The sequence below is a fragment of the Calypte anna genome, chromosome 11 (genome assembly GCF_003957555.1).
Source record: "Calypte anna isolate BGI_N300 chromosome 11, bCalAnn1_v1.p, whole genome shotgun sequence".
Taxonomy (NCBI): domain Eukaryota; kingdom Metazoa; phylum Chordata; class Aves; order Apodiformes; family Trochilidae; genus Calypte; species Calypte anna.
The window spans coordinates 1,857,541-1,883,253 of NC_044257.1; the positions used below are offsets into that span (position 1 = coordinate 1,857,541).

General features: G+C 60.9%; 2 protein-coding genes across 10 annotated transcripts in view; both read right to left on the reverse strand.

Moving 5' to 3' along the window:
- RIPOR1 (RHO family interacting cell polarization regulator 1) overlaps positions 1-18,161 on the reverse strand; it is a 30,258-nt gene extending 12,097 nt beyond the window's left edge. For 5 of the 8 annotated variants that reach the window (XM_030457927.1, XM_030457928.1, XM_030457931.1 and 2 more), the window contains exons 1-2: positions 9,722-9,823; positions 152-278 (exon numbers count right to left, since the gene is read on the reverse strand). In XM_030457927.1, coding sequence (XP_030313787.1) covers positions 152-278; positions 9,722-9,788 — 194 coding nt within the window. In that variant the 5' untranslated portion in view covers positions 9,789-9,823. Of the gene's footprint in view, positions 1-151; positions 279-4,781; positions 4,989-9,721; positions 9,824-17,931 lie in introns of those variants that run through there. The other 3 variants (XM_030457933.1, XM_030457934.1, XM_030457929.1) reach the window with 3 other exon arrangements.
- Positions 18,162-20,899: 2,738 nt separating this feature from the next.
- Positions 20,900-25,257, reverse strand: LOC103538950 (C-factor). 2 transcript variants are annotated; one of them, XM_030458000.1, is made up of 6 exons: positions 25,078-25,257; positions 23,919-23,970; positions 22,926-23,116; positions 22,522-22,680; positions 22,148-22,258; positions 20,900-21,144 (listed from the first exon to the last, which is right to left on the reverse strand). In XM_030458000.1, exons 1-6 carry the CDS (start codon positions 25,222-25,224, stop codon positions 21,031-21,033), a joined length of 774 nt encoding a protein of 257 aa, XP_030313860.1. In that variant the 5' UTR covers positions 25,225-25,257; the 3' UTR covers positions 20,900-21,030. The 2 variants fall into 2 exon arrangements, with proteins under 2 accessions (XP_030313860.1, XP_030313861.1); XM_030458001.1 differs by lacking the exon at positions 22,148-22,258.
- Between the last annotated feature and the right edge of the window lie 456 nt (positions 25,258-25,713).

Genomic DNA, 25,713 nt, shown 5'->3' on the forward strand with positions numbered 1-25,713 from the left:
CCTGTGCAACAATCCCTGGGAACCCCCAAGGTCCCTGAGACACCCCAGGGCAGCAGGCTGGCAAAGTGCCTCAGGATGGGCAGCAGGTGCCACCACCACTGTCCCCATCCCTTGTCCCTCCTGGCAGGCAGCATGAGGAGCCATCTCCTACCTGAAGGGCCGGTCGGCCGTCGAGTTCACTCCGGCAAAGGACTGGCTCCTATTGATCTTGGTGACAAGGACGCGGCGCTGCGGGCGCACAGACAGGGACATTGTTGAGTGTGACCTGGAGGGTCTCCCTGGGGGACACGAGAGAGAAGGGTCACCAGCAGCAGGGATGATACTGGGACGGGCTTCGGCACCCACCTCCCAGCACAGAGACACGCCCACTGACACCAGGGACACAGGTCCCATGCTGTCCCCAGTGATGGTGCCAGTGCCCTGCCCCGGATGAAGTAAGGACAGAAGGATGGCTGTGACCCAGCTCAGCCCCCTGAGAGCCAGAGGAAGGGGCTGATGCCCAGTGCCTCTTGTGGGCCTTGCCAGATACAACCACGGCAAACCCTTGGCAACGCCCAAGCTCAGTCACCTCCTCCTGAAGCCCATCTTGTCCCATGTCCCACTGTCCCCTGTGCCACCCTGCTGCAGGGGCAGGAAGGGTGCGGGACTGGCCCCAGTGCTTGTTTCTGCTCACTCCAGACACCAGGAGGGAAACCCAGGGACAACAAAGCACTTTGGAAAGTCCCTAGCTGTGCCAGGAGCTCTACATCGGGGGAGGAAAGGTCGAGCCAGTCCCTCCCCGGGCCAGGAAAATCCGTGAGGGCAGCACGTGCCCAGCCCTGCCTTCTGCTCCGGACAACACCAGACACAGTGCCAGGAGCCCTGAAACCGCTGCCCGTCCCTGCAGGGGCTGGTGCAGTGGATGAGAGCCAGGACAGAGCAGATTTTGGAGTCTCAGGGCACGGACCCAACACAGAGAGGCTCCCAGTGGCACCAGGGACACAGGTCCCATGCTGTCCGATGTCCGGGAGCATCACTGCAGCCTCGGCCAGGGCTTGAGGGCAAAGGGCTCCTCCTGGCCAGCCACCCCCAGCAGTGCCAGCTGGACATACAGAGGAGCCCAGCTCACAGGGCTGTGATGTCCCACTTCTTCTGGCCACCACCAATGCCATCTCAGCCCCTCTATCCCTGCCAGCCCATAGAGCCAAGCCAAGCAGCAGGAGCCAGGAGCCACCAGAGATGAGGCAGCAGGGTGCCCCCCAGTCACAGACCCGGGGACCCACAGCTCTCCTGGCTGGCAGATGGCTGAGCTCACCCCCCAGAGACACCTCCCTGCTCCCGAAGGGAGCCCCTGGGACAGTATGGGGACACAAATACTGCTGGGGCTCCCACAGCTCCTTCTCCCAGCCTGGCAGAACCCCAGGACCCAGTTGAAACCCACCCCATGCCCCACGCACCTGCTGGGCCAGCAGCTGGCAGCCCCCCGGCACCGCGCTCCCCGCTGCCCCGCACACCGGGATGGGCTTGGGCATTCCCAGCTCCCGCCGTGAGCTCCAGAGCTGTCGGGAATCACATTCAGCCAGCACTGACAACCTCCATCCACACGGAGCTGGGATGCAGCAGGGCCATCTGGCCCCACCTGAGGTCCCAGCCCAGGACCACGGAGCTGCTCTCTGGTTCCCACTGCCTCTCTGGTTCCCACTGCCTCGGGGTTATCTCCCTCAAGTTTCCAGGACAACACTGTCCCAATTAAGCTCATTAGGAGGAACTGTAATCCCTGGCAGGCTGGCTGACCCGCAGCCTGGGCAGATTACCCTCTGCAGGGCTTTTTTAAGCTGCTCCCCACTGAGCACGGCACTGGTGCTTGCTGCCCAGCTGGGTGTTTCAGAGGTTCATCCATGAGGAACCCACCTGCCACCCCTTGGATGGAGCTCTCTGTGTGTGGCACAGGTCACAACCCCTGTGAGGTGATCCCAGGGTCCGGCCAGCCCATCCTTCTCCAACCCACCATTCCCTCTGGGAGGACCACGGAATCTAAGGAGGGTCACCCAGGCAAGAGATTGCACAGGGCAGAAGGATGCTGGTGGGGCTGAGGGGCACTTGGCTCTCCCCTGGCCCCTCTGCCACGGCCAGGTCACGGCAGGGTGGGTGCAGAGTGGAGCTGGCATCACACAGGGCACAGCTCTGCTGCCAGCCAGCCCAGAGCCTGCCCCGGGCACTGCCAGATTCTGCCAGGACCAGCCTGTCTACCACAGCATCCCGTATCCTTGGGCCTGGCACCCCAAACCCCCTTGGAGGAGGGGGACCCCCTGCCCCTGAGCAATGACCCAGAAGCCCTGAGGATGCTCAGGCCCAGCCCAGGTGCAGTGCTGCCAGCTGCAGGCAGGGCAGGCAGGGTGTGGGGTCCTGCTCCTGGCACGCTCCTCCCTGCAGAATTAAAAAAAAACCCCGGCATGGTGCATTCCTGACATTACCCAGATAAGAGGTACCTGGTACGGCAGCAGCACAACAAACCCCGGCGGGGAGCAGAGCCAGGGCCACGTTGGGAAGGGGCCAGTGGCCACCCCATCCCACCCATCCCAGTCACTGGGAGGCTGGCACCAGGCAGAGTACCAGCACACAGGTGTCCATCCCTGCCACGGCCTGAGATCCAAGCACATCCCTCCCTCTCTGGAGAAGGAGTCCTGTCCCGGGGGTCCAGCCCCTGCCAGCCCCACCGCCCCCTGCCCTGCCCTGCCCTTAATTAGGGCTGGGGTGTAATGAAGCTGCTCCCAACCCAGTGTTTCACCTTGCCGTGCCTGTGCCGCAGATGGCTCACAGCTTTCCCGGGGTAGGAAAGGAAATCCTGGGAATCCGTCTATCTGCCAGTCCTTGGGCAGTGCTGCCCCCCAGCCCGGAGAGCAGAGGAGCCAGGGTCCAGCAGCTGGGTGGGTGGAAGGGTGCTGGCACCCCCACCACGGGGCTCTCCAGCCCAGCTGCTCCTCTCTCCCTGCCGGGTGCTGGGGAGGTGATTGGGATCCCAGGAATGCTGGTGTGAGCGGAGGGGCAGTCCGACCGGCTGGGTTGGTCCCAGCTGGTTTCTGTTTCCGACACTCAGACAGCAGCCTCGGGTTGCTCCAGCGGCTTTATAGACGCTGCCCTGGTCGAAAATGCTCGGAGACGGCTCCTCACCAGTCCCCGGCCCTGAGACCCTGGGGTGCTCTAACCAGCACCCCCGGCCATGGCACCCAGCAACACCCAGGGCAGCAACACCCCAGGGATCAGCACCCAGGATCCTCCAGCAGCCACCGCCCTAGGAGAGGCTGACAGGGATGGGCTCTGGTCCCCACTCTGGTGGCACTGCAGTCACCTCCCCAGGCACGGTGGGGTAGCCATGTCCCCAAACAAGGTGGCCATGGGCCTGTCCCTACTGCCCACCAATCCCTCCAACCCCTACCAGCAGCAAAACCCCCCCAGCCCAGCACCCTTGGGTGAGCATCCCCTGGGTGCCTGCAGGGAGGACACTGGGAGCCTGCAAATGTGTCCCGCTGCCCCGGCTCCCTCTGGCCCTGCTGCTGCAGCTTTGTTTTCACAGCTGTGGCCCCCAGGCCTTGCACCTTGGCCCTCCCGGCCTCTCCTGGCCCCTTGGCCGGTTTCCAGCATGGACTGGAGCAGCTCTTCCGTCCCACCACCCCCCCCAGTCTCCTCCCGTCCCTCCCTGCCGTGGATCCATGGATGGCAGAGCATCAGGGGACCGACGACAGACGGGGACGCCTCCTCCCTGACCTCCTCCACACTCTGCTTCTCCTCTGGGAGGGCAGCACCCCCTTCACTGCCCCCCTCATTGGGTGATGAGAGGTTTTGTTTTTTTTTTGCTTTGGATGAGTTAGTGAGCAGCATCCTGGCTCCCTGTGACTCACCCGGGAGAGAAACTCCCGGCCATGAGGTCTCATCCCCCACCAGAGCAGGGGACAGTGATCCAGGTGCTGCAGGCAGGATGGGTGCTAGGGGTGGGGGGCCCACTGGCTGTATCCACCCTTGTGGCCACAAGAGCCTGGCTGGTTCCTTGGGCCAAGTGGGAGGGTAGCAGGAAAAGGAAGGAGCTGGGAATGGGAAGAATTGAAGGAAGTGCTTATTTACCCTGCGGAGTATCCCTGAGGAAGGGCAGGGCAGGGCGCAGGCAGACACTCATGGCTGACTCCCCCAGGGGGGCTCGCAGCCTCCCACCCCACTGCCCACCACACGGGCTCCCAGTTTATAGCCAGAGATGGGTGCAAGCCCCAAACTGGTACAGTGGAGGTGGTTACCACTGGGGTTCCCCGTGGCCTGACTAAGCTCATGCCCAGCCTCCCAACCTGTTTTCTCAGATGTCTCCTGAGAACCAGCCCAGGACCACCATGATCCCAGTGAAGGTGGGAGCCCACCACCAAAGGCACAGGCTGGGCACCCAGCCAGGATCCCTATAGCTTTGGAGGCCTTGAGGTTGTAGATCACCTCCATGTCCTCCTAGATGAGACAGCAGCCCGGCCAGGGGCAGCAGCTCCTGCTCCTGAGTGGGCTGTGACCCCTCTCAGAGGTGCTGAGCTGCCCTGGTATGATCTGAAACCCTCACCAAGGCTCAGGGTGTCCCTTGCAGGTGGCAGGTCCCCAGTGCCCTGGGCAGGGAGAGGTCTCCTCCCAGGAAAGCCACTCGCCCCCCCAAAAAAGTCCCCCCCAAACCCATCCGTGTCACCCCCGGAGCTTCAAGCAACCAGGACCCCCCGAATTGATGGTGTTTTCTGGGGGGGTCTGGGGGGGCTCACAGCGCTGCCAGCACTCGGTACCTTTTGTTTTGCCATTCATGTCGGGCTGCACCAGCACCTCCCCCTCGGGCCGGGGTCTGCAGCGGGGGCAGCCGGTGCTGTCTCATGCCGTCCGTCCGTCCGTCCGTCCCTCTGTGTCCGTCTGTCTGTCCCTGTACAGGGGGCGGGAGGGCTCCCCCCGGGGCAGGAGTCTCCTCCCACGCTTCCCTTGCCCCGGGCTGACATCACAGCCCAGCGCCATGACTGAAGGGGACAGAGGGACAGAAGGACAGAGGGACGGGAGGACAGAGGGACGGACACCCGGCACTGCTGGAAGGGAGGGGCCTCGCCAGCACTGGCTGCCCTGGGAGTGGTGAGGGCACTGCTCAGTCCCCTTGCTTCCCCGAGGCTCCTCTGGGGAAACTGAGGCACGGGAGACCACACCGAAGGTCCCTGCGGTGCTAACTCCCCCTCGCAGACCAGATCCCCTTCTCCGGGTGGGGAGGGGAAAGACCTCAAGCACAGCCCCTCCTCTCCCCCATCCCTGCCAGCTCCGCTGTGGGCAGGCACAAAGTGGAGGCAGAGTGGGCAGCCAGTGCTCACCCCACTGCAGGGAGCAGTCCTGGCAGTCCTGCCACTCATTTTCACATTTATATAGTCAAAATAATAATAATAATAATAATAATAATAATAATAATAAACGTATAAAATGCTGCAGCTCTTCCGTGGGCTTCCCATGGCACACATCCCCGTGGCTGTTCCCACCTGCTCTCCATGCCAACCCAAGCAGCCAGTGGCACTTCCTGGCCCCAAAACTCCCTGTTTAGGGGACACAGGGATGCCTTGAACAATCAGGGGACCCTGTGACACAGCCATCACACCCCTCCAGTGCTCTAGGTCCCTGCACAGGTCCTGGTTCTGGGGTCCCCAGGCCTGGCACTCCCCGTTCAGCTTCAACAGAGGAGCAGCCAGCTCAGTCCCCACCTCATCAGGGCAGGAAAAGCCACCTCCCTCCCAGGCTCCTTTCCTGTTTGCTGCTGCTTTTAGAGCCAGGTCAGGCTGGGTTCAGGAGGAAAAGCCTTGTGGGGGGGTGCTTGGAAAGAGAGGGTACTCCCAGACACGTGTAACCCTCTTCCTGGAGGGTGAGCTGGTAGTAGTGCTGCTTCCCCAGCCCAGAGCTGGTCCCCCCTTTCTTGGTCCCCTCCTTGCAGGTCCCTGCACACGATGGGGCCACACGGCAGCTCTGAGGCTCCTTTGTAGGGTGGCATTGCTCCCACATCATGGGTACCCATGGCAAAGCCAGGTTCAGAAAGATGGAGCAGTGCCACCAAGGAGTGCTGCATCCCGGGACATCCTCTCCTTCTGGTGCCCAGGTGAGTGCCCGAAGGCAGCTCCATTGGGAAACCAGCTGGAGGAAGAGCTGGGCTGGCCCTGAGCAGCACTGGAGGAAAAACCATCCCAGCCCTGGCAAATGGAGGCACCTTGTTGCCCAACCACAACCTCCGTGGCAGTACCACGGGCATGGTGGGCAGCCCACAGCCCAGCCCCTTCCCAATGTGGCACCCACCTCCACCCCAGCTTCCAGGGACTCAGGTGAACCTACCAAGAGTCCCGACTCCTGGGCAGGGGGCTGCTTGCTGCTCAGCCTTTTCCCCGTGGCAAAGCTTGGCTCCCAGCACTGCCCGGGGACTCCGCAGCCTCCGGCAGAGCCTGAGCCGTGCTGGCAGCCACAAAGGGCCGGTGCCCGGCAGACGGCAGACGCGGCGCCTGCAGCCAGGGCCCATGCCAGCTCGTTTGTTCTCATTAAAAGTTAATCAGCAAAGCAGGCTAAAGCTGACGGGAGCTGAGGGAGAAACCCTCTGCGGTGCCACACAGAGAGAAGGGACGTCCAGGGGTCCCTGCCAGAGGGGTGAGGGGCAGCTTGTGCTGCTGGCGGGTGCTGCGGCGGGGCAGAGGACATAGAGGGGGACAAGGGTGGGTGGCATAAGATGTCCCCTCAAAGCACTGTGCTGCACCCTGAGTGGTGCTGGGGAGGGCTCACCTTGCCAAGGGCAGGCAGAGGAAGGGCACGAGCTGCGTGGACGTTGCCAGGGCCTGGGTAGTAATGTTTAAAAAGATCTCTGTCCCTGAGCTTGCTGGGGACAGGGAGAAGGCACAGGGAAGGGGACAGCCCCACAGCCACAGAGGACTTCCTTGGATGGTCACCACCACTCCAGCTGCATCCTTTCTAAAGGGTGTCCTTATCATGCCCATGGAGCTGCTCCCAGCATCCCCACCCCAACCACAACATCTGGACATGCAAAGCCCCTTCATGGGCAGCCACGCACCCACACGCATGTACACCTGTAGCCAGCCCATGTATGGGCGGAAGAAAAACCCAGCCAGCCCATGAGGAAGGGTGTTCCCACTTCCCTGCCCCCCATGGGATACAGGACTGGCATCCCTGACACCCCACACCCAGCCAGCACTGAGTCCAGACCAACAGCTCCCATGCTCTGCCCACCCAGCCCCTGGAGAAGCCACCAGTCCCAGAAGCACACAGCTTCTGTGGCACCAAAGGCCACAGTGATGAAGAAGCTGTTTCAGGCTGTTCCTGGACATGGACAACCTGGTGTGTCTGGGAATGTCACCACAGCTGGAAATGGGGCAAAAAGAGACATGGGACAGCTTCAGATGGTGCACAGAGAGCAGAAGGCACCTCTGGCCAAATGAAGCTAAGGAGATGAGGGCCACCACGTAGACACCAGGCTGATGGGGGTCCAAAGAGCCAGGGGGGACACCTATGTGGGGGCAGGAGGTGACAATTCTGGCAGGAAGACCCACCATCATGGCTTGAAGAAGAACCACGGTGAGTGACTGAGTGACTTGTGGCCAGACCAGAGCCAGTCCTGGTGTGGGAAAGCCCAGTCCCAGAGCCACAGATAGAAGGTCACTCCCACTACAGCACAACAGCTGACCCCATCTTTAGTTTTTGCAGAAACCAACAAAGCCAGCTTCAAATTTTTTTTGTTTTCTGCGGGGTTGGTCACCTGAGAGCTGGAGAAGGCCCAGCCCTTGTGGCAAGTCAGGCTGTCCCCACAGCCAGGCTGTCCCCAAGGCCACCAGAGGGGCTGGAGACCCCACATCCAGGCAGTGGGACATCCAGGCAGACCCCACATCCAGGCAGACTCCAGCCCTCCCCCTCGCTTCCTCGCCTCATCCCCACACAGCAGCAGAAATAGAAGGGATATAAATGGCAGCCCTATAAATAACCCCAAAGCACGAGGCGGGGAGCTCGGCCCAGCCTGGCAGTGGCCTCAGCCCACGCAAAGCCAGGCCTCGGTCTGCCTTCACCATCCCCTGGGGACCCCAAACGCCAGCTCCCTGCCCACAATGGGTCTCCCAGGTCCTGTCCTTTATGTCAGAGCCATGGCAGGAGGTCTGAGTCGCCTGCCAAGCCTCAGACACCAACGCAGGCTACAAACCTGGGGGATGTCCCCACCACCCTCACTCCCCCGGGGGTAGCAACGGGGACCAGATGATGCCCACCTCAGGCACCCCGCAGTAACCAGTCTGCAGATCACTGGGCAAAGAGGAAGCACTGCCCAGGAGGAGCCTGAGGTCAGACTTGTCACATCCTTGTCCCACTGCTTGTCCAGTTACCCCTCAGCAGCAGCCCACCACCCACCTCACCATGCCCATCCCGGTATCCCCCATCCCTGCATCCCGGTATCCCCCATCCCTGCCGGCATTCCTGTGCTTGACCCCATCCTGTAGCATCCTCCTCCGGGACTCGGCTGCCACCATTGCCAGCTCCCCCCATGTCCCCTCACCACATCGGGGACCTCCACCAGCCCAGAGCAGCACCCGCTGCCAGCACTGCCGGATTTTTCACGGCGTCACGGCCCCACGCCCCAGGCCCGACTGAGGGATGCAGCAAGGCTGCCCTCGGCCACCATCCAGGAGGTCCTGGTCCAAAGTGGGATTTATAGGAAGGCCGGGACCTCCCGACAGCCTCAGCACTCTCCTCAGGGAACACAGCCTGGGTAAAACCTCAGCCCTGGGATGGCCGGAGATGGGGCAGGGAATGGGTTAATGGTGCGAGGCCTTCCCCAGGACTTCTTGGCAGGCCGAGGAGGGCTGGGAGACAGGAGGATGGGGCCAGCGACAAAGCAGGATCTGTCTCATTAATTCCCCCGAGCATTCCTCCCTCCCTCACCCAGGAGGAGGAGGAGGAGGCAGCACCCAGCTTACGCCATGCACCCACCGCCCCTAGGGACCCCCTTCTCAGCTCCTGCTTGGGTGCAGGGGTGCGGTGGGGGGGGAGATGGGTGCAGCCCCTCCTCCGGGACACACTGGGAGAGGCCCTATATGGCCACGGGCAGCTCGCCCTTTGCCTGCTGTCCTCCGCCCGGCTGTCCCGCAGGAGAGGGGACACGGCTCAGGCCACCGGCTCCTCCGCAGAGCAAAACAACCGGCGCCACCCCAAACCGGGGAGCCACGCAGGGCCGGAGGAGCCCACCAGCCCCGGACCCGCCAGCCTGGGGGTGTCCTCCCTCCCCCCGATACCCCTCGGCCGGGCGGGTCCTTCTCCCGGCGCCTCCGGCCCCGGTCCCCGCCCTGCCGCAGGGTGGGGGAGCAGCAGCCCCCGAACCCCCGGGCCATGGAGGGGGAGGCGGGCATCCCCCCGAACCGCGGGGCCGTGCGGCGGAACCAGCCCCCCGAATGGCAGGGTCATGGCGAGCAGCCCCCCGCCCAGTGTCCCCCCGTCCCCCTCTCTCCCCCTACCGCGTCCCCAAGCCCCCCGGGTCCCGTGGGGTGACTCTCCCCGGGGATACACGGCGGGTGCCATTAGGGGTGGCCGGCGGTGCTCTCACCCACCCCCCCCCCTCAGGCTCCCCAGGGTGTAGCCCTTGCTAAAGCCACCAACGCCGCTCCCCCTTCACACCCCCCGACCCCTACCCCCCGGTGCCGGCGGCATGTCCCGGAGCGGTGACACTCACATGTCCCCGAAGCGGCGGGGGGCGAGCGCGGGGCTGTCCGGGCGCATCCCCTTTGTTCCGCTCCCATGGACGGGGAGCGGGAGCTGGGGCCGGCTCCCGGCAGCGCCCACCCCGCCGCGCTCCATGGAAACGCGGAGCCATGTGATCCCGGCAGGAAACCGGGCACGGCCGGCGACAATGGCGGCGACAGGGCCGGGGAGAGGGTTACCCCCGCCGCCATCCCCCGGGGGGACCGCTGCCGCCACCATCATCATCATCATCACCACCGACATCGCCACCGCGCCGGGGTTAGGAGCCCCCCGGGGGTTCGCCAGCCCCCCGCAACCCCCCGAGAGCCTGCGACCCGCTCGTAGTTGGGGTGGGATCACCCTTCCCCCGGGGACACGACGACCACAGCCTCGATGGAGCCACAAATACACCCCCGAAGGGCCACGACAGCCCCTCTGTCCCCAGGAAGACACCAAGCACAACAGGGACAGCATTCAGGACAGCCGAGTGCCATGACCAAGGCTGCACAGTCGGTGGCAGGAAAGTCTTTGCTTGCCGGGTGCCCCACGCTCCCTTATCACCCCATCCCCTCCTCCTGACCCCGGCTGCAGAAAGCAGGAGCCACGCTCAGACCTCAGCGTGTCTACCGTGGGAAAGCAAAGCAGAGACATCAACCCACACCCCACCCTCCCCATGTCCCTCCCGAGCAGAGGAGAGCATCCAATTCCCCAGCCACGGGATGGCCAATCCAGGTGGGAATGCCAGCTGCCACCCCCTCCAGATGGATGTCAGGGTTACGTGGTTCTGGTATCCCCACGGAGCATCACAGTCAGACAGGACTGGACCTTGCCAGTTCAAGTCCTAAGCACTGACAGCTCTGAGCATCCCCGGAGCTCTGGGTGGAAAGGGGGGAAGGTGTCGTGCCTCCCTTGCCACCATTCCTGCTGGGGGGATGCATCCCACTTCTCTCCTTTCCCCAAGCCCATCTTTCTACTTCCTGTCCCAGATAACACAGAATCAACCCAATTTTAAACTGCACAGGTGCCTCTGTGTCCCCAGTGAGACATCCTCCATGCAAAGATGAGACAAGGCAGCTCTCCAGCCAGCCCTGCAATGCAAAACACTCATTAAAGTGTTGTCAGGCCCGGGAGCTCCGCAGAGCAGGGCAGGATCAGTGACAAGGAAATCATTGCACTGCTGTCACCCTCCTGGGACTGCACCAAGGAGTGGAGCAGTGCTGCCAAGGACGCTCAGCAAGAACATCCAGGGGCATCCCAGCTCCCAGATGTCACTCCAGGCTGGCTTGGTTATGTGAAAGGATGAGAGGGAGGACAGCGGGTCCCCAGACCACCAGGGAAAGGCCAAACAAAAGGGACAACACGAGAGGGGATGAGTGAATTCACCAACAGCCACCCCAGGTTCCAGCACCATGCAGTCCCTGTCCCACCAGGAGGGCCCAGCACCACCGTGCCACAACATAATCTCCTGATCCAGCATCCTGTGGGGGACAATTTGGGAGCTGGATCCCAGCCACACCCTGGGGGTGGCCTCACCACCTTGCCCACCCTCAAAAGATCTCCGAGAGCAGCGAGGTCTTGCTGAGTGGCTGGGGGAGGGATGTGTGTGAGGTTATCTGGGGGAAGGCAGGAAACCCCAGCAGGTTGTGTGGACATTCCAAGGGCAAGTGGAGCTGCTCCATCAAGCTGGTGTAGTGGGAGGTGTCCCTGCCCAGGCAGGGGGGTGGAACTAGATGATCTGTAAGGTCCTTTCCAACCCAAACCATTCCATAATTCTATGATTTAGCTAAGCTTTTGGGACTTGCCCCATGCAGACACTCTGCCAACATCCCTGCTCCCTTAAAAAAAAAATAGAGCAGAGCTTACCTTCTGCAACACTCAAAAGGGGCCCTCAGAGCATGGAATCACTTGGGTCACCATCCCCAGGTCCCTCCAGCAATGCCAGCTCTGGGTCAGTGCTTTGGCCCACCAAGATGCCACCTCTGCAGGCTTTCTGCCAGCCCACTGGACCTGCTGTCACACCAGTGAGGTGCCCCAGGGCAGCCACTTGGCAACCACATCCAGCACAGCCTGGCCAAGGGGGCACTGGGGAGTACTCCCCACCCCTTCCCTCTCTGGGGGCATCCTACCCTCCTTCTGCCCACCAGAGCTGCCTGGGATCACCCACACCAACTGGGAAAAGGAAGGGAAAGTTAGGGAAGGGAAAGGGAAGGTGAAGAGGAAGAGGTAGGGGAAGTTTGGTTTTGGTTTCAGAACACAGTGATCATCCAGTGCCACAGCCTGATCATTTAAGGGGTGACCAAAAGTTAAAGCATGGTATTAAGGGCTTTGTCTAAATGCCTCTCAAACACTCCCAGGCTTGGGGCACTGGCTGCTTCTCCAGGGAGCCTGCTCTGGGGGCTGAGCATCTGCTTGGTAAAGATCTGGGGGACCAGGAGGCAGGCTGGCCCACAGCACTACATCATGCTGACCCCTGCATAGTAAGGTAAAACCCCATTCTGGGCTGCTGGAGGGCTGGGGAGCAGCTGTGTCACCCTGCAGACATGGGGAGAAGGGAACACTGGGAGGCTGGAGCCAGCAGAGCCCTCAGGCACACGTCTGCCTGCCCTGCCAGACCAGGCATGTGGAGCTGAAGGCTCTGGCTGCCAAGACTGAGGCTGGCACCCAGCGTGGGCCATTCCAGTTCACAGCAGCTCCCCGAGTGCAGGGCAGAGCTTGGCAAACAAAAGCACAGGCAGGATGGGCACCTGGCTCCCTGCAGAACCCCCTGCCCACTGCCTGCTGCCCACCGTCAGGAAGGGGTTAACCATGGGTATGGGTATGGATGTGGATGTGGATATGGGTATGGATGTGGATGTAGATATGGACACTGGGCCCTCTCCATGGGACACTCCTGGATCCCAGCTTCCCTGCAGTCCCTGGGTACCAGTGCAGGCAAGGAGTCCCTGAGCATCACCCAGGACAGGATCACACCTCGCTGGATCCTGGTGGTCCAGGACCACCTTCCTCCTCTCCCTGACAGCCTCAGGACCTGGCTGAGCTGAGCAGAGAAAGTCCAGAGCCCCCTGGGCCCCCCAGGGCTCCGGGCTCTGCCGAAATGGCTCCTCTGGCTGCTGGCCAGCCCCACAGCCACGTCCTTCCTCTCCCCTCTTCCCTGCACAGGGCAAGAGGCCAACCCTTGGCTCCCATCCTGCCTCCCTCCACGGCTGCTCCAGAGCTGCTGCGTGCTCAGCATTCCTGCTCCGTGCCGGAGCAAGGCAGGGAGTGCAGGCTGGAGCCTCCTGCTCAGGGAAAAGCCATGTTTGCTGGGGACACCAGGAGCCTGGCACCTGTCCCCGAGAGCCACCGAGGTGCCTCTGCCCAGCAGAGCCCTGCAGCCATCCTCATCCATCCAGCTGGGCAGTTTTGGGGAACACAGCCTGGGATGAAGCTCAGAGAGCCAGGGTGGTGCTGGTGCTGGTGAGCAATGGCTCCCACTGAGTCACTGGAGCCTGGTAGCTGGCTGGAAGTGGGGAAGGGCTGGGCCAGCAGGTCCTTGGAGCTCTCCTGGGCTATTCCAGGCTCTTGGAGCTCTCCTGGGCTCTTCCCCAGTATTCTTGGGGCCATCCCACAGCAACTGCAGTGTGGGACACAGCTCCAGCCCAGCCTGGCAGAGCTGCTCATCCCAGCCCTCTGCCTGCCCACAGGGTGCAAGAAGGGTGGTGAGGACATCCTGGGTGAGGATACATCCTTGGAATGGCCACAGACCTGCTGGGTGTCAGTCAGCTTGCCCAGACTCTCTGGCTGGCAAACAAGGTGCCCAAGCCAGGGCTCTGCAGCAAAGCCAGAACATCCAGACCAGTTCTGGATCAGCCTCAGCCCCAGCAAAGGCTGAGCAGGGCAGGGAGCTGCAGAGGCACCATGGATCAGGCTGCCCAGGGCAGTGCAGGAGACACTGCAGGGATTTAAAAGTTGTGGAGCTGTGATGCTGAGGGACATGGTTTAGAGGTGGAGGTGGCAGTGCTGGGTTAATGACTTAGAGAATCCCAGAATCCCAGACTGGGATTCTTCCAGGTTGGAAGGGGCCTTAATGATCACTGAGTCCACCCCCTGCATGGGCAGGGACACCTCCCACCAGCCCAGGTTGCTCCAAGCCCCATCCAACCTGGACTTGGACAGTGGCAGGGATGGGGCAGCCACAGCTTCTCTGGGCAGCCAGGGGCTCAGCACCCACCCCAGAACAAAGGATTCCTTCCTAACATCTTATTTAAATCTCCCCTCTTTCAGCTTAAAACTCCCCCTTTGTCCTATCACTCCAAGCCCTTGTAGAAAGTCCCTCTCCATCACTGATGTCTCATTGATGATCCCAGCAGTCTTTTCCAACAGAAACCATCCCAGTCCAGACTACCTGGCCACTAGCCAGCTGTCCCCTCTCCTAGCCCCCCTCTCCATCCCAGGAGGGTGGAAGGAATCCCCAATCCCTCCTGCAGCCAGGCAGCTCTCCCCACCTCAAGCAGAGCAGGAACCATCTCAGGCCCAACCTAGAGGAATCGCTCCAAAAGTATTAATGATTCCCAGGATTTCTGTGGCCCCTTGGGGACCCCCTGACAGCCCCTCAGAACAGCTGAGCTCATGGGCAAGCACCCTGGCAGGGAAGCTGGCACAGCTCAGGACAAAGCTCAGCCAGCAGCCCAGCAATAAAAACCTTGTCCTGAAGCCAGCCCCAGCCCAGTGCCATCAGGGATCCCAGAGGGAAAAATGGCCACAAAGGGGACTCCAGGGATAGAGCACCTCCCTTATGCAGACAGCCTGAGATAGTTGGGTTGTTCACCCTGGAGAAGAAAAGGCTTTTGGGAAACTTTGGAACATCATCCAGCACCAGAAAGCTGGGGAGGGACTTGTTAGGAAGGCATGTAAGTGAGAGGACAGGGGGAAATGGCTTAAAACTGGGAGAGGGAGATTTAGATTAGGCATTAGGAGGAAATTTTTCACTAATGAGGGTTGTCCAGGTTGCCCAGAGAAGCTGCAGGCCGGGTGGGATGGGGTCTTGAGCATCCTGGGCTGGTGGGAGGTGTCCCTGCCCACGCAGAGGGTTGGAACTGGATGATTTTTCAGGTCCCTCCCAACCCAAACCAGTCTGTGATTCTATAAAAAAGCAACTCAGAGCATGGGCCACTTTGGCAGGGCTGTTCCCAAACGCTGTCAAGCATGGTGCTCCCCAAGGGGACCCTATTCATACCCCAATCTGGTGGTCCTGGGCACTGCCAAGGCAGGGTCCTTGTCCTCTGTCCCCAGCAGGCACCCGGTGTTGGTGTCCCAGAGCAGAAAACCCTCCCTGCAGCAAGGCCTTCAGCTGACAACCCCTCCACTCCAAAGAAAACAACAAAGAAAATGCTGGGAGCGGGGTGAAGGAAATGAAACCAGAGTAGGAAGTGGCTGCAATAATTTTCCTGTCCCTGTGTCCAGCAGCTCTGCCAGCTGGGAGCCCAGAGCCAGGCAGACTGAAACCCAGGGGACATCCCCTGCTGGGGAGTCTGTCTGACAACCCAGGGGTTTCCCAGGGATCTCGGGGTCCCAAAGTGGGAAAAGGACCCAGTGACCCCTGTCCTGGCACTTCCTAGCTCCCTCCACCCCTGCAGGAGAGCAGCTGGAAGGAGACCTCGGAGCTGGCACCATGAGATGGCATCACAGGAGGTTTGTCCTCCTCCTGTGCATCTTCTGCCTGCTCTGAGCTGCTGGTCCAGATTGATCCCTGCTGGGAATTATTAGGAAAGTGGTTGCAGCCAAAGAGCTGCCCCAAGGGTTAAACTGGGTCCTCAAAGTCTCTGCTGAGGCAGAGGTAGCAGCAGGGGAAGGTGCTGACAGATCCTGCCCCATCCTTCCCACCCAAGTGAGAGTCCCCTGAGCCTTGGGACAGGGCAGGCTCTGCCCCATTCTGTTGCTCTGCCCTCTCAGATGCCTCCAGCACACACGTGGATGCCACCAGCCCCAGGCCATGGCTCCAGCTGGTCCCTCCTGGGGCTGTCACATGTCCCATGTGCCAAGGCCAGCTCTGTTTACATGGCCAAGCCTCAGGTTCTCCTGCTGGGAATGTTCAGGCTTTGCTCTGACACCCCAGTGGGGCAGCAGTGCCATCCCCCACATCCCGAGGGGCAGTGGGTGGGTGCCAGGCTTGGGAATGGCTGGAAGGGGCTTGCACACTCCTCTGCTTCCCATCCCACATCTGCAGCAACCCTGGATCTTGGAGCTGGCTGCCAGGAAGTTCTCCCTGGCTCAGTTCCACCGGGACAGCTTCCTCCCCACCACCCCCCCAGCAAGCCATGGCTCAGCACAGGGAGGGGGAAAGCCCTGAGAGATCCCTCAGCTTCTTCCAGACCCTCCTGAGGAACCCCAGTGTCTGCAGTTTTAGGGTGTTGGGGTGTGTCCTGGCATGGGAACTGACAGGAGAGGGGAAGGTTCTCTGGATGTGGAACCAACAGGGACAGAAGTTGGGGCTGAAAGCAGAATCCCTCTGCTCTTCCTGGCTGCCCCCCACCTGGAGATGCTGAGCTGGCTCTGGACTTGTGGCGTGGCCAAATGGCTACCATCCACACACCGGTGTCCCCAGTGGGAGCCACCTCCCTGTCCCCTCCTCCTCGTCCCCTCAGGAGGGTCCCCAGCTGAGCTGCAGAGGTGGCAGCATCCCTGGCTCTTCCCAGGGGACAGCAGACACCCCCAGAGGGCTCTGGCCACATTCAGCTCCCACTGCCCTTCCAGCATTCCCAGCTTTTCCTTTCTGCTCCTTCTTGCCCACAGATCCCAGAGCCACGAGAGCTCTCCTTCTCCACAGGCTTTTTGCCTTTGCTTCCAACTTCCCCAGGGTGGGAAGAGGAGTCTGGAGGTTCCTTTTCAGATCCCCCCCATCTGCATCCCCCTCCCTGTGCCCAGGGCTGGCTGGGTGCAAGCACAATGACCAGAAGTGTGTCAGAGCCATTGGGAAGGAGGGATGTTCCCAGATGGAATGCAGCCCTGACAGCACTGGCTCAGCTTTAAAGGGGAACTTTATCCTGTAATAACAAACAAGAGGAGCCAAGCTCCCCGCCAGCCTGACTTCCCTGGCCCTGAGGAGAGGGACACGGGGGGAGAGAGCTCATGGAAATCAGCTTGGATCCTTGTCCTTGCCATGGCTGGGTCTCAATGCTCTCCCTAGAGCCAAGTTGGGGGGCAGGATGCTCCCAGGGGAGCAGGGCTGGGAGCACCAGGTAGCTGGAGAGGATGGGATGGGCACTCACTGGTCTCCAGGGACAGCCCTGAAGTCCCTGTGCCATGCACCATGTCACTTGGGTGCTGGAGATCAAGGGGATGTAGCCCAGCCTGGGGCATGCCCTGGGCATCCTAACCCCATTGGCACCCCCACAGCCCCCAGACACCCCCACAGCACCCAACTGGCACCCCAGCACCTCGGCCCGGTGCCAGCTCTGGGTGCAGCCTCCCAGGAACTCGTTCTGCAGGAGCCAGGAATTCAGGCAGAGCCGGTGCCGAGGGACAGGCAGGGAGAGGCTGACCCACACCAAAGCCCTGCCAGGACCTTTCCAGGGACATCTGGGTCCACAGCCAAGGGCCCAGTCTGGCAGTGTCACCCCTCCTGCAGGCACCTCCAGGGGCAAAGGCAGGGGCAGGAGCCCAGCCTAGGGCAGAAGGGCAGCACCCCACTGCCACCCACACCTCCACACCCCTGTGCTGGGGTCACAGCCTGGCTTGCACAGCCCCTCAGGGGGGAACACGGGGGCTTTTTTGGAGATCCATACGTGTGGCTGTGCCAAGAACCTCTGGGTTGTGCTGGGGGCATGCAGTGGCTATGGTTTTGTGTCTGCAGCAGAGCATGGAGAATCTCTGCATCCCCTTCCATGGAGAATCTCTGCATCCCTTTCCATGGAGAATCTCTGCATCCCCTTCCATGGAGAATCTCTGCATCCCTTTCCATGGAGAATCTCTGCATCCCTTTCCATGGAGAATCTCTGCATCCCTTGGCAGGCTGGGACCCAGCTGAGCTCCTGCAGGGACACCAGTGCTCAGGAAACCCATCCTGCAGGGGTTATCACCAGGGAAGACACAGCCCCAGCAGAGGCAGAGGCTGGGGGACACTGAGGTCCCCTCCCTGCCAGGGTGCAATTTGGCAGAGTTGAAGTCACAGAAGAAGGAGGTGAAAGGGAGAAAGTTTCTGAGATGTTTCTGATCTCCACTTACCCAGAGAGGATCAGGCAGCACCTCCACACAACCTGGTGTTCAATTAAACCCTGGCTCATCCAACACAGCTGCTGAAGTGCTGCAATTTTCTTCCCCCGGATGGGTTTCCTCCAAACCATCAGGTCTTGGTGTTAAATCTGTGCAGCTCTGGGAAAACTCCCACCTCCATGGTGGCTCCCTAAGCAAACCAAGAGGGCTTCCAGGGGAAGCACCAGGCAGGAATCCACCAGCTAAAAGGGGAAGATAGAGCAAGGAAGGACTCATCATCTGAAGCCTTCAGGACCTTCTCTGCACGCTGAGAGATGGTGATGCCAGTGTCCCCCTTTTGCCAGAGTGGCTGTGGGGGACAGCATAGCTTTGGGGTGACCACGGGACAAGGGGTGCCATGGGTCACCAGGGAGGCAAAGCTCCCATCACCAAACCAAACCACCCTCCCAGGGTGCTCATGGAGCCTTCCCAGCCCTCTCCTTGGGGGAGAGAGAGCAGGCAGCAGGAGGTTAAAAGCCCCAGGTGGGACTTGGTGGGATTTCTTCCTCTGGGCTAACAATAACCCAGCAGGAGGAGAAGGGCCCCACTGAGCTCTGCAGGACCAGAGAGCAATGAGGCAGCCCTGGCCCTGCCATGGCAGCAGTGCTGGAGGAAACCTGGGTGTTATCTGCCCACCCCATTGGTTTCCTGGGGGGCCCTGGGGCTCCAGGGACTGGGATGTGTTTCCTCCTGAGCTGCTCTTCTCCTCCAGCCAGCCTGGGACTCTGTACATCGATGGCAGCCCTGGAGCCCAGCACCCCCCTAGCAGAGCACCCCCCAGAGCTGAAGGTCCCCAGGAGACCCAGCCTGCCCAGTATCAGCCCAGCACAGCACTGGTGGCTCTAGGAAGGGTCACCAGGGATCTGTGCACCAGCCTGGCACGGGTCAGTTCCTCACTGGGACCATGGGGAGTGAACAAACACACCTGGGCTGGAGGAAGAGCTGGTTTGGCTGGATGGAGACTCCCTGGTTGAGGTCCCTGCAGTCCTGGTTGCTCCTGCTCCCTGTCCCTGCTGCCCTGGAGCTGCACAGCCGGCTGTCCCAGCCCCACTGGATGCTGTCCCAGGCTTCCTCCTGTGCTGGAGCTTTGTGACCTGCCTCCTGCTCCACCTCCACACCCCCGGATGGCTCCCAGGAGCAGCCCTTTTCCCTTCCCACTCTCCTCCCGCTTTGCCGTTCAGGGGAGCCCTGTTTGCCCCTGCCCATGGCAGGTTGCCTCCCTCTCAAGGTGGGGTTTGCTCTCATCCTGTCAAGTCCTGCCAGGACCCCCCCATATCCTGTCCTGACCCCCCCCAGACCTGCCTGACCCCACCTCCTGCTGCAACAAGTCCCTTGTTGGGACCTGGTGGGAGACCCTGGAAAACATGGACCTTTCCCACCATTGAATCCCCAGCCCTGGGGAGCTGCTGGGCTCCCAGGAGCAGAGCTGTGTTTGTCCCAGGAGGGCTGGTGGGAGCAGCCTGACCCTCTCTGGGTGACAATCCCCCCTCCACCCAGTCCCTGAAGTCCCCAGCCGTGTTCCTGTACCCTTTGCAGCCCTGTTCCCAGGGGATGTTGTTCCCATTTCCCAGACCCAGGAGCCCCTTAAGGCAATGAGCTGATCCACTGGCCACCTGTCCCCCAGCTTCAGACCAGGGATGGATCAGCTGCCAAGAACAGATGGACCCTAAACCCTCCTTGCCCTGCCCCAGCCTCCCCCAGGCCAGGTGGAGCTGTGGTGGGAGCTCTGGGCCCCACGCTGCCATCCTGGGGGGCAGGGGACACCCTGAGCTCAGAGCCAGGAGATAAAACCTCACACAAAGTGCAAAAGGGAGCGAGCAAGGCAGGAAACATCAGGCAGGAGAGGAAACGGGGAGATAATCAGCTGCTGGAGCACAAACACCCGGAACACCCGCAGAGGAAAAGCCGACGCCTCTTGGCAAACGTGGGAGCAGGGAGGGAGCCCTGCCCTGAGGCTGCTGCAGGAACACGTCTTGGAGCACTTCAAAGTGCATCCCTGGCCCCCAAGTTACCGTGGCTGGCACCATCCTGGCAGCTCAGCTCCAGCATAACCTGGGATGCTGTCCCCAGGGCCAGGCTGTCCCCCCCCAGGCTGCAGGCGCTCCCTGCTGTCCCCTTTGCCACCCCCCCAGCCACTGAAGTGCCACTGGCTTGGGAGGAACTGGAGCTGGGGATGGAGGAAAACTCTCTGGTGCCTGTGACTGGAGGACTTGCTTGCCCCAGAGGGGCAGGGATGTGGCCAAGCCCCACATCTGCCCCAGTGCCCCCAGTCCTCATGATGGGGTGAAGCCTGGGGGTGGATCCTGCAGCATTTGTCCTCCTGGTTGGGAAGTAAAAGGGAAAAGGGTTCCTGTGCTGTGTGCTGCACGATCTCAAGGTCCTCAACAAAGCTGGTGCTGCCAGGCAAAGAGAGGAGGGAGAGGAATGACCCCAGAGACAGGCAGAGCAGAGCCAGAGGTGTCAGCCCATCCTCCAGGGGAGCAGCAAGAGGTGGTGGCCTCGCAGGGTTGCTCTGCCCACCTGAGACTGGGTATGATTTTAAAGGAACCTTGGCTCCTTTTCCCTGTATTGCCCCAAAGAAATGGCAGAACCATCCTGAGAAAACCAAGCACCGCCCCAAAGCCCTTTGCCTTGGGTTTGTTACCACCTCCTGGGGAAATTTATGCACCCTGGGGCAGATTCAGCAGCTCTCAGCTTGTCAGGAGTGCCATGTCCATGTTATGCTCTCCCAGGGGACTGGGTTTCCCCTCCCCAGATGGGGCTGGGCTGGGACTGGGGAACTGGGCTGTGGTGCTCAGGGCCCTCCCATCCCAGCCCTGAGCTCTGCTGGGAAGGACACTGTGTCCAGCACAAAGCCCAGCTCCAGGCCATGGCAGAGAGACCCAGCAGGGATGTGAGAGACAGACCCAGGAGAGATGTGGCAGCTGGGAGAAGGCACAAGCACTGAGTAACTTTCTTTATTAGAAAGATGAAGGCAGGGATCCCAGGCTGCCCCTCACCCCTTTGCAGACCAGGGAGGGCACCTGGAGCATCACCTGGCACTGCAGGGTCCCTCGCAGGGCCTCAGGGTGGTCACCAAGGAATAGCTTTGCCTTCCCAGTTGAGCAGGGTCCCATTGTGCTTCTCAGAGAGGATTGGCAGGACAGAGAGCAGACCCTGCACACTTGTTTCCACTGTCAGGTCAGCCTGCAACAGGCACAAGTGAGGAGCAGGACTGAGATTCCACCACCATTCCCAGCCATGCACCAGCACCTGCTCAGCTTCTGCACATCAGCAGCAAGGTTCCCCTTCCACCCAGAGAGAGCAGGGAGCCACGGGAGGTGTGATGGAGCCACACATGAGAGCACAGTTGGCTATCTGTGTGCCCACTGAGGGCTTGGATGGATGTGGCTTGGGCTGGGAAGCCAGCTCCAGGCTTAACCCAGGGGGACACAGAAGAGACAGGACAAGGGGGAGTGATTCTAAGTGAAAAGAGGGGCAATTTGGGTGAGATATTAGGAAGAAATTCTTTGCTTTGAAGGTCATGAGATCCAGGCCCAGGCTGCCCAGGGAAGCTGTGGCTGCCCCATCCCTGGCAGTGTCCAAGTCCAGGTTGGATGGGGCTTGGAGCAACCTGGGCTGGTGGGAGGTGTCCCTGCCCATGCAGGGGGTTGGGACTGGATGAGCTTTAAGGCACCCTCCAACCCAAACCAGCCTGGGATTCGATGACCCTAAGATCCCTACTGCAAGTGGGATGTTACATGTAGCCTCCCCAAAGCCCCAAGGTTGCAGGGACCATCCCAGAGCAGGGATCCTGCAGGACAAGGGGACACTTTCCAGGCCTGCAGCTCCCTGAGGAAGGGGGTACAGGGTGGGATGATGCTGCTCCTCTTGTCCCTGCTCTGGCAGACTCGGGTTCTCTGCATATCTCTAAGTCACCCAAAGCCTCTCCCCCATGCACAGGCCTTCTGTCCACCCTGGATTTCTGCTTATGCTATTTCCTGGGCAGCACCTGCACGTTCTGCAGTGGCCCAGCACAGAGACACAAGTCTCAGGCAGCCTGCAGCTCCCAGGAGAGGCAACTCCTTCCTGCATGGATCCCTCCTCCTGAGAGCCATCTCAGCCACCACCTCTGGTGCCACCACCACATATTCGCAGGCTTACATCCCACCCGTGGGTCCCCATCTTCACCCACTCAGCTGGAACCCACCTCCTGGGTGCCCATGTCAGTTTTCACCCAGCCTGGGTGAAGGGCCACGGAGAGGATCCCGACCTTCCCATAGGTGAGGGCCTGGCACTTGGTGAGCATGTTGAGGGCAGCCTGGGCGAGGAAGGAAGAGTCACCCACGGGTAGAAGGAAGCTCCACACATGGAGGGGCTCCTCCCGTTGCTGCCTCGTGGCGTGGGAGCAGCAGCAAGGCCAGGTCTTCCAGAGATTGTGCCCTAGGTGGGCAGCATTGGGACACAAGGATGCCCAGGGAGCTCAGGTGGTGATGAGGATGGAGAAATGCCTCCATCTCACAGCCTGGCAAGGGACAGCTCTGACTCTGAGTCCTGAGCATGGGAAGGTCCCCCTCTCCATACCTTGCTGCAGCGATAGGAGATGACAGGCTTGAGAAAAGTGGCAGGAGTTCTCTCAATGGACCCCATGACAGAGGAGATGTTGATGATGGCTGCCTTGCTGCAGCTCAGGCCCTTTTCTGTGCTCTCCTGGGCAGCCTTCTTCAACAGGGGCAGGAATGCCTGGGGAGAAGGAACTCTGTAGGACGCCTTGAGCCAGCCCCACTTGTGACAACTCCCACCCATCCTGCCTACAACTGGGAGGAAAAGCAGAGTAACGTGAGGCTGTAGATGGTTTGGGCTGAGAGTGCAGCCCCTGGGAAACCTGGCGAAGCCCCCTGAGCTCTCACAGACACATTGTGATCACAGACAGTCTGGACTGAATTCTCCCTCCGTGGTGAGCTCCATCCCCAGAGCTCCATCCATACCTGGGCCATCAGCATTGGCCCCACTGTATTGGTCTCATAGGTCCTCATCATGTCCTCAGCATCCACCACAGCCAGCGATGCTGTTGGGGTGTAGATGGCAGCATTGTTTATCAGCAGGTTCAGACCTGAGCCATTCATCTTCCTCTCCACGATCCTCGCTGCCTCAGTAACAGACACGGGGTTTGCAACATCTGCAGGGGAAGAGAAGAGGGGCTGAGAGCCACGGGTGTCCACCCAGGGGTGCCTGGAGGGAAGAGGGAGGTGAAGATGCTGGAGGAGGGAGTTCCGTGTCCCTGTCTGCGTGGGCTTCCACCTGCGGGCACCAGATGGTGCTGTGCACCCAGCCCAGAGACCCGGCACCCACGCACCCCACGCGATCCCAATCTGCCAGGGACAGCAGCTGCAGCACCGTGCCCTGGGCCACGGGGGACATCGCTGTGGTGACAAAGTGACAATGCTGGGACTCCCATGTGATGCCAGGCACCAGCAGTCACCGCATCCTGACAGTGGATAAAGTCCATCCCTAAGGAAGCTCCGGGAAACCCAGGGGATGGGATGGTCCTTGCAGAGACAGTGCTGGGACCTCCTGCAGGATGGCTCTGCAAAGTCCTACAGATCTTGCCCAGGCTCTGTCCCGACTGCAGAGCATTCCCACGGGAGCTGCTTGCCCAGAGGAGTCCTCCTGGTCTCATGTGGGATCAAGGCAATTCCATGGCATGGCACAGCAAGGACACGACCACTTGGCTCGAAGAGCTGAAGCCTGCCCAGAACAGGCCTCAAGAACCTTCAGGTTATGTGGACACTGCGCAAGGTGGCTCCAGGGGACTTGGTCCTGAGGCTGAGACACATCTGGAGAAGCTGGGGTGTTGGCAGCACGACTTGGAGCAGCTCTGAAGAACTGGAGCCCAGGAGGGAGGGAGGGAAGGAAGGAGAAATGGGGCAAGTGTGGCCAGCAGCCACAAATTTACCAGCTTGGCAGCAGAGTTCACCTACCCAGCTTCAGAAGAACCAGATTTGGGTGTTTGGATGCCAGATCTCTCAGCTCCTAGAAAGAGAGACACGGAAACAACCAGTGCCAGGGAGAGGTGATGCCAAGCGTGATCCCGGGGCAGCAGGGATGGTCCCCCCTGAGGGAAACATCTTCCAGGTATTCCTCAGCTGGGGACCTGCCCAGGCAGGACAGATAACTTTGCTCCTGTGACTTGCTGCAGAAGCCAGTCATGGAATTCTGCCTCCTGGCAGCAAAGTGAAAAGCCAGGGAAGGAGGAACCCTCAGCTCCTCAGGCCAGCAGCCAACAAAGCTCCAGATTTCACCAGGACCCGTCCCACTGGGCAGAGCTGGGCACAGACCCCAGCTGCAGTTCCCACCTCCTCAAACAGCCCCAACCCCTGAGCCTGACCCTGCTGAGACCCAGCTGGGCTCTGTGCACGGGCAAAGGTCTGGCACCCACCCAGCTGCTACTGGGACACGGCCAGGGTGGCCTCAAACCTCCCGGCAGTGCGGGCTGAAGGGAGACTGCGGGATAATGACAAGTTCTGTGAGACAGAAATCATGACAAGTTCTGTGAGTGCCCCTGACAGGGCCACATCTAAGGTAGCCATGGTACACTGGTCACGTTCCAAAGGCACCAAATGCTGTACCTTTATTTAAAGAGTAGAAATGTTGTAATTTCTAGCAATTATCACAGTTACTCCATTGTGACATGGCCTCTTCTCCACCCACTGCACCCAGGAGGTACATACTAGGCAGGGCACAAGGTCCCCCCCTGCCACAATGGTAACAAAATCCCAGACTGGTTTGGGTTGGGAGGGACCTTAAAGCTCATCCAGTCCCAACCCCCTGCATGGGCAGGGACACCTCCCACCAGCCCAGGTTGCTCCAAGCCCCATCCAACCTGGACTTGGACACTGCCAGGGATGGGGCAGCCACAGCTTCCATGGGCAGCCTGGGCCAGGGGCTCAGCACCCTCACAGGGAAGAATTTCTTCCTCATGTCCAACCTCAATCTCCCCTCCAAGTTTGACTCCATGTCCTCTCACTGCACACCCGTCTGTAAAGCTCAACCCCAGCTCCTGGGGGGCGACTGCAACGCGGGGGGGGGCAGAAACAAACCCAAGCAGGAACTAAAACCATCCCCCTGCTCCGCGCTGACCTGCGCCCGGGGTCCCTCGGGGTCCCGACAAGAGGCGAAGATCCAGAGGGGGGGTTTGGGGGCCGCCAGCAGCTGCTTGACCAGCCCCAGGCCGATACCGCGGTTGGAGCCGCTCAGCAGAACTGTCCGAGCCCTCAGCGCGCCCATCACGGCCGAACCGCCCCCGGCACCGCCTCCCCGCCTTGGGTTGGACAGGACACGGCTTGTCCCTCCCTTCCTCTCTTCCTCCCTCACTTCCTTCCTCCCTGTTTCCCTTCCACCGTCTCTTCCTCTCTCTCTCCTTCCCTCCTTCCCTCCCCCCGTCCCTCCCTGCTTTCCTTCCATCCTTTTTCCCTCCCTCCCTCCCTCTCTCCCTTTCTCCCTTCCTCCTTTCCTCTTTTCCTCCTTCCCTCCCTCCTTTCCTCCCTCCCTGCTTCCCTTCCACCCTCTTCTCCCTCTTTCACTTCCTCCCTCTCCCTCTCTCCCGTCCGCAGTTTCCCCATTCCCATCTCCTTACAAACACACCCAGATCGTTCCTTGTCCCCGGCTCCCTGCCAGCCCCGGTGTTCCCACAGGGAGGAGGAGGAGGAGCAGCGATGCTGGAGGGAAACAGAGGGGATCTCCCTCCCCCCTTTTTCTAAGGCTGAGGTGAGGGGG

Coding starts and splice junctions, on each gene's coding strand:
- LOC103538950 (XM_030458000.1), bottom strand. CDS start 25,224: ATGGGCGCGCTGAGGGCTCGGACAGTTCTGCTGAGCGGCTCCAACCGC. Junction 23,971..25,077: donor CCGAGGGACCCCGGGCGCAG/GTCAGCGCGGAG, acceptor CTCTCTTTCTAG/GAGCTGAGAGATCTGGCATC. Junction 23,117..23,918: donor TCTGGTTCTTCTGAAGCTGG/GTAGGTGAACTC, acceptor CTTCCCCTGCAG/ATGTTGCAAACCCCGTGTCT.